Here is a 7,752-nt window from a genome sequence, read left to right as displayed (position 1 = left end):
TCATTTGTTCTTCACACAATTACACAAAACCCTGGTTTAAAAACAGGCACGACTTCAACGCGTTAGAGTATTGCAAAGCTTTTATTGAAGGAAGACAAAAACAACAACAACGACAACAACATGGTGCCCCCCCCTCCCCCCCCCTCCCCCTCCCCCCCTCCACAGATTAACATCAGATGCTTCAACAGCAGTGGATCAGCCTCGAAAAGGTGAGTTTTACACTCTGATATGGAAACACACAGCTGTGTGGATTCAGAGCTGGTCCAAATGAAAAGGATCCTCTTTATTTACTTTGGTACGAAAACAAAAAAAAAAAAAAGAAGCAAGTAAACAAGAAAGAATCTTTTAAATCTGAAACACGGAGCGGCAGTACGGTGATTCAATACTGTTCAGCCAAAGGCACTTGTACAAACGAGGGCAGAACATAAAACAGCAGACAACACAAACAGAAGAAACATAAAATCAGACTGCAGCCTCTTCTTTTTTTTTTTTTTTTTTCAAAAAAAGAGGATTTACATCGGATAAGATGAGGGACGTGTCCAGAAACCCTTTATATAAAAAAAAAAAACACCCTCAAACAGCTTTGGCCCATCAACAGCTTATCGCTTGTGAGCAAGGAGCAGACCAGGGTGCACTTTGAAGAAAACCTGCTGAAACAAAGCTAATGAGGCCGAAACCGAAATTCAGCAGTTATAACACAGAGACCTCGCTGCAGACCTCTCAGGATTGTTACATTTCAAGTGAAAACGTGTCGTTTTTTTGCGTTTTCATTTCTGAAAACTGTGTCTGTCTGCACGGAAACAACAATCTGGAGGAAAACCTCGTTCTCTCTGTCCATCTGCTGAGCGTGTGCGGAAGAATTATTCACTCCTGCATGAGCAGCGTTCACTCCGCCCTCTGGGCATCGCTGTCGAGTAAACGGACATTCAAAAAGAAGCAAGTGTTTCGCTTTTTCACTTTAAAATGTTATCGTGTGAACGGACCCAAAGAAATGCTGTTCAGTCTGAAACTGCTGCTCTGATCTGAGCTAAACTGCTGACGCTACATGAACGGCACACTGATTTTAAGATATTTCTTTAAAACATTCACTCACGTTGCTTATTTTTTCCAACAGTTTTTCTAAACAGCTGGACAAACAAGTTGTGTCGATAAAGTCTTGGCAGGATCAATAACGCTGACCGACATATCAGACTGTCCAATACCGCAAAGGTATTGTGGTGTTGTACAAACCTGTCTTCGCTCTTTGAGCTAAAGGAAAACTGATCATGTTGAAATGCAAAATTCTAACTTATCCAAAAATCCTATTGAAAATTCAGATTCAGTAGAATATTAACATAAGAGAAAATACTGTAAAAAAAAACCAAAAAACTTTTAAAACTGTTTTTTAGCGTTTCTGCCCACTAAGTAAGGAGTATAAGGGCAAGTGAAATATCAAATATGCCCCAAAAAGATGAGTAAAAAAAGAAAAAGAGAGAGAGAAAAAAACAAAAACAAGCAGCTTGAAGTAGTGTCTGGAGTTTCGTGACACTTGTGAGACTTTTTAAAAGTATCTTTCAGACACACTACAGATGAGCATTTCAAGCGGCGGACCCGTGTCTGGCTCGACTGCAGACATCTCGTTGTGTTTTGGGTTTTTGAGTGTGACCAATGAACCGGACGTCTACAGTGATGCGCTCCAAATATTGACAGAAAAATTCCCGCGGACATGGAGTTTAGGTTGCGTAACCTTTTGGAGAAACAGCCCTCGCCTCCCTCGCCGCTCCAGGCATGTCGGCAACCGAGGGCCGCTTCCGTCTGCTGCCAAACGCAAACTGTCCGACCGGCGTGCCACCTCCTCACCTTTACACGCTCCTTTAAATCTCAGTAAGTTTGGTTCGGTTTTATGTGTAAAGTCTGTCCTCGGAAAAGGTCCCGGGAGTTTCAGCTCCCCGCTCGGCGGTGAATCGCGGTTAGCCTTATTAGCACAGTTATTCAGAAAGTGTCACCCCGGCTGAAAGAGGCTCCTTGATCACAGCGCGGTCTCCCGGAAGAGGACACTGCCGCCACAACAGACGCGGCGTGAGGCGGCGGCGGCGGCGGCGGCGCGCTCACTTTGATCACTTCATTCAACACAGCTTCCGAACGGGATCGGGAATCCGGCACTTCACTCCTCGATTAATCTTAATTCATCTTTTAACTTTCATCACATTCAAGCTGGTCTGTCTTGTGTGATGTGGTACAGTTTAAATTAATCCAGCCGGTTAAAATAATAATCTGTTGTTTCTACGTGCTCCTGCTGCCTCGCTGTGCTGACTTTTTAAGGTAACCTGTGGAGAGTTCTACAAACGTGACGTCTCAACATTTGGTTTGTAGTTATTTGTTTGTTCTTCTTTGCAGCAGTTTGTCAATCTTTTTCCTTTTGTGAGGTTTTGTTTGTATTATTTTTTCTGCTTTGACTCATTTTGCAGTAGTTTCGTATCTCTTTGTGGCTGTTCTGCTTATCATTATGGTTGTTTTGTATAGGTTCAGAGTAACTTTATGATGGATTTAACTTAATTATATTTTGGTCTCAGTTTTTACATTTTTTTTTTTTTTTTTTTTTTTACCTTAACTTTTTTTTCTCACATTGAGTACTTGGTCTCTTTTTTGATAAATACCCTTTTGTAGCTGCATTGTGTCTCCACTTTGCAGTACTGAATTTTCTTTGCAGTCTTTTTTTTTTTGTGCCTTTTGAGCTTTGAGCTGTTGTCATGTGGACACTTTTAGTAAAACTCTATTTTTTTAAATTTTTTTTTTTGTGCTCAAAATGGAATTGAACCGACTTCCAGACACAGTTTCAGCTTCGATCAAACTAGGACTTACTTTCCAATATCTACTCTGTAGTGTACCTGAAGGGGCCCAATCCTATTGACAGAGAGAAAACATTCAAAGAAAAGGCTGTGGTCAGAAGCTCAACTATCAGAGGTCTCATTACAAATCATGCTGCAGTATTTATATTAAACTATCAGAATAAACTATAAAATTTCAGTCCTTTTTAGATATAACAAACAATAAAAGCTGTTGTTCTTAGGAAACTCGTTTGATCCCTTCTTTAACCATCAAATAAACACTAAAAAAAATGAAACAAAACAAATGAGTGCCACGATCAATAGCGACACAGCAAGGAGACACACACACACACACACACACACACACACACACACACAGTACCAACAGCATAGACTTGATTAAAGGGTTACTATAAGGACACTTGCATCTGTACAGGTAAAAATATTTCCTTAGTCATAAAATTTCTTCTAAAGTGTCGACGCAATTAACATTAAAAAATTGCATAGCTATGTTATAATCCTTATCTGTGCCAGATTGCTTCCAGTACAATCACTGATTGAATCTATGGAGTGGTAAATGAGGGGGAGTCACTCATCTGCAGGGAAAAAAAAAAAAAAAAAAAAAAGAACGAAAAGGCAATTAGACTGAAATATAAGGCTGTGCTGGTATGAATGGAAGTTCACAATGCTCGAGCCAACGGGAAAATAATCTGCTGATTTGATACATCAAAGAGCATTTAATTGGAAAGTTCAAAGAAAATAACACGTTGAAAAGGTAAATGCATCCAACACCTGCCGATAGAGAATTTGGTCGCTGACAGTGGGAATTACCTGTGGTTCTGATCAGTCTTCCTGTAAATAACGTTCACATGATTGCACACAAAAAGAAGCACAGGAAGCAGTGTGGTGGATTCAGTTCGATTCTTTGGCGAGCCGGCATCGGCGTTCTGCGTGTGGATTCACACACTGGAGCTTCTGCACTAATCCTGATTCCCGAACATACTGCTAATGCTACCATCGGTACGGGACATTCATCCCAACGCCTGCAGAGATGATGCCTCAAACATTTCACGCGTTCTGTCGAAACACACATAGCGGGAGAAAAAGGTGGGCACGTGTGTGTATATGCACACACACACACACACACGTCTGCCACACCTGCCAGAAGGACGATGTTCAGGGCGTTATGGTTTGTTACTAAACGGTGTGTTTGAAGCAACAGTTCAACATTTTAGGAAATCTGTCTGGATATTATTTTCCTGGCTTTCTGTGAGCTGATTAGCTTCACCTTGTTGAATTAAAGAAACGCAACGAGGCAGTTCACCGTCTGTAAACTCTTCATTTTGTGACCCTCGCAGATGAAAGCCGCTAACTCCTCCTCCTCCTCCTCCTCCTCCTCCTCACACTGCTGCCAGCGAACTCTTTCTGAGAGATTATCAAAGAACTTTGTTTCTCATTTGCTTCTAATTGAACGTCCTGTTAGCAGGTCAGACTTTATTAGCGCTTCATGGGGTAAAGCTAGCTGCTAGCCTCCGCTGCTCTGAGCAGGTTTAACCGTCTTCAGTGGGAGGTTTGTCCCGACAACTCTCGACACAGTGATCTGAACCGCTGTGTTGTCTCAAACCGAGGTGGCGAGCTCCGAGCTCTGACAGCTCAGCGTTTAAATGCCATTCACTGCTGGGAACTGAGCTTGGTCACTCATGTTATCAGGGCTGCCAGCTTTTGGTATGAGGTGTGTGTGTGTGTGTGTGTGTGTGTGTCACACACAGATGAGAAATCAATTTAATCGGTTTTTACCCTGTGGAATGTAAGTAAGAAAGGAGAATTTTGGTGATTTTTTGATCCTGGTTGATAAAAAAAATATTCTAACATTTCTGTTTGTGAAATTAATTTCCTATATGAACAACAATGAGGGGAATACTAGTTGAGTTAAGATCACATGTACATGGTAAAATATCACTAAATAGAACTCGAACCTGTATATTTTAGTGCAAATCACAGGAAGTTTATTTAACTTCAGCTCAGCGAAGGTTGAGTTTAGAGTCAAATGTGTGAGTTCGACTCTCTGGCAGCCCTAATAACACACGGGTTTATGAAAGATTCAGCTGAAAAGCAGCTCTCTCTCTCTCTCTCTCTCCCTCCCTCTCTTTTTTTAAAGGCTAATGAAAATGTCTGCTTTTGCTTTTCTTAATTGCTGTGTTAAGCTAACTAACTAACTCCTGTCTTATGTTCACACACAAGCGCCTGAGCAGGGAGCAAAATGTTGAACTGCTTCTTTGACAGTCGAATGACACACTTTTCTCTGCGGTGACTGAGTGAATAATCATGCCTATGAGGGTGAAGATGTGACGCTATTTCCTGCTACAGAAGGTGAATATATATTTATATAATTAAATATTTATATGTATATAGAGGAATATATATGAATATGCTGAGGAATGCAGGCGTCCGTGGATGTTTGCGACAGAAAGAGAAAGAGAGCGAGCGAGCGAGCGAGCGAGCACTGTCTGGTCACAGTGGAGGTGAGCGAGCCGCTCAGAGGTCAGTGGTGGCCTTGGCGGTGAGAGCCTGGATGCGGCTGGTGTTACAGTTTTTGCAGAGGACGTGTCCGTCGAGTGGATAGCAGCCCTGGTTATCCCCCTCCGAGAGCAGCGAGCCGCAGTCCTGCGGGACAGAGATATCCCGCCGTCAGAACACAAGCACGGAGTCGTTAGCCACGCTCGCCGCTAAGACACACTCATCCCCGGTGCGAGCGCTCACGCCGTAAACCAAAACATCCACCGCCGCTTTGAAAGCGGGGCGGTGTCGGGTAACAGGGAGGCTCTGGGCAGAAAAGCCGGTGTTACGGTTTCCTGCCAGCTGGTGAGTCTGGAGCAAAACAGCTGGTCGGATTTGACGCAGTCCGGCTTCACACCTGATCATTACCGGGCTCAAACCCAGATTTCAGTCTCTTCTTTGAAAGGTGTTTATAGCAAGAACAGCGCAGAATGTTTTAAGTTCCTCACAGAAGAAAATATCTGTGTCTTTACGTACCATAAAGTTCACGTTCTTTTTAATACACTGTTTACAAATCCTGAACGTTTCACTGATTCACCCTCACACTGCACATTTGATGCTGAGGCTTCTTCATCCGTCCGAGAGTCTGTCTTCTGTCCACTCTGCTCTCAGAGTGTCACTACCTCTCCAACTACAGCGCCATTTACACAACTGTTTCAGGGAAAACTGCGTTTTTGCATTTTTGTCTCAGAAAAGTTCCTCTTTTACACGACGTTTTGGATCCATTCTGAAAAAGGTCGTCGTTGTTTTCGGCGATGCTGAGCGGCACTGCTCTGTAAACAACCCACAACAAACAAAAGTTTATTTTTTCTCTTGAAAATGTTGCTTAACGCAATACAGTCCCCACTAAGTGAAAACAAGTTACCTTTACTTCCACTTGTAATTTCTGCACCTCGGCCGGCATCTCTGAAAACGCCGCGGCTTTACCGCATGACGTCAGGGCTTCTGGACCGACTGCAGGGTTTCAAGAGTTTCCATGTGATCAGCTGTAATGAATTAGTGAATAGCAACAGAACGTCTGCTTGTCTCTCGACACTCTCGAGCCGATTCGAGCGTTACATCTTAGTGAACTCTGGCGACTTGATCGACCCGGCCTGTTCTTTTCAATAGCCTGTTTCTTTCCCTCCACTTTGTCCCTAAAACCGAAGGCTAGCTGACCGCCGCTATTGAGCTGCGCGGCGATTGATCTCGTCTGGGAGCGGACGCACTCTTCGCCACCAGGCTCACAAACACCCGGTGATGAGTGTGTTTGCGTCTTTCAACGCGGCTCGACGAAGCCTGATGCGGCGGAGAAAGGCTGCCGGGCTCCGTGTCGGCCGACCACAGCCTGCGCATGAATTCTCAGGAAGTGTGAAGTGTGTGTTTGTGTTTTTCTCTCTTAACAGGCTAACAAGCAGCGCGGAGCTCATGTATGGTGACACAAATCCAGAATCGCAGTAACACTCTGGGTATTATTTGCTCCTGGTCTGTGACACTCGCTCACACTCAACAGTTCACACACACACACACACACACACTCACACACTCACACACTCAGCTTTATAACTTCATCTACTCGAGGCTCCCCGGTGACAAAATTCTTCTCTTGTTGAGCCTCTTCAGCTGAACTAATCTGCTTTGCTTTCCTTTGACCTTTATGTCTGCCAAATGCTCTGTGTGCTCACGCCGGCGCCGCTCTTTGACAGCGTGACACGTCGCCTCTCTCTTAGCCGGGCACGTAATGTCTGCGTGCCGCTCGTCAGCCCGGCGAGCGGCGGCGGACTGATCGGTTACCATGTGAGTCGCTGAACTTTGCAGAAGAGAGACGGAGAGCTATTTCTGAGGCAGGTAAGAGAGGGAGGATGATTCACTTGTCTGGCTGAAAAGGTGACTTGGAGACGAGGAAGCGCCTCAAATCAAACAGAGCGCTTCTTCTGGTACACACACACACACGCACACACACACTGACCTCGCAGCGGTAACACTGCACGTGGAAGTCACGGTCCAGAGCCACGATGCGAACGGTCTCCTCTTGGCCCGGCGCCGGCATGATGGGCTCAGAGCACACACAGCAGCGCGGAGCAAACTTCCTGTTTAAAAAAAACACAAACAGGAAAAAAAGCTCAGTAACTTTGTGACACTGGGACGAGGACTCTGACAGCTTACTGATCTAACTTGATGTCTCACTTTAAAATGAGGAGACAATGTTTTAGCATCTACTTCCTCTCACTCCCTTTACGACATAAATAACCATTTATTATTAGGATTATTATTATCGTCCATCTATCTATTGCCTTCATGTTCAAAATGAAGATACAATCTTTACATCCTCCAGTGGAAATGATTCTTCTGCTTTCCTCCCGTCCTGCTCTCGGTTAAACTCGCCACGAGCAGTGGGAGCTGCTGTTGG

At 44.2% G+C, this 7,752-nt stretch overlaps 1 protein-coding gene across 3 annotated transcripts in view; it reads right to left on the bottom strand.

Moving 5' to 3' along the window:
- Positions 1-2,546: 2,546 nt before the first annotated feature.
- lpp (LIM domain containing preferred translocation partner in lipoma) overlaps positions 2,547-7,752 on the bottom strand; it is a 168,461-nt gene continuing 163,255 nt past the window's right edge. For all 3 annotated transcript variants that reach the window (XM_030083324.1, XM_030083325.1, XM_030083326.1), the window contains 2 exons: positions 7,312-7,432; positions 2,547-5,471 (listed from right to left, as the gene is read on the bottom strand). In XM_030083324.1, the coding sequence (XP_029939184.1) occupies positions 5,343-5,471; positions 7,312-7,432 (250 nt within the window). In that variant the 3' untranslated portion in view covers positions 2,547-5,342. The remainder of the gene's footprint in view (positions 5,472-7,311; positions 7,433-7,752) is intronic.

The sequence above is a fragment of the Salarias fasciatus genome, chromosome 23 (assembly GCF_902148845.1).
Source record: "Salarias fasciatus chromosome 23, fSalaFa1.1, whole genome shotgun sequence".
Taxonomy (NCBI): Eukaryota; Metazoa; Chordata; class Actinopteri; order Blenniiformes; family Blenniidae; genus Salarias; species Salarias fasciatus.
The sequence above is the reverse complement of the archived record's forward strand: the minus strand, read 5'-3'. Positions and strand labels throughout refer to the sequence as shown.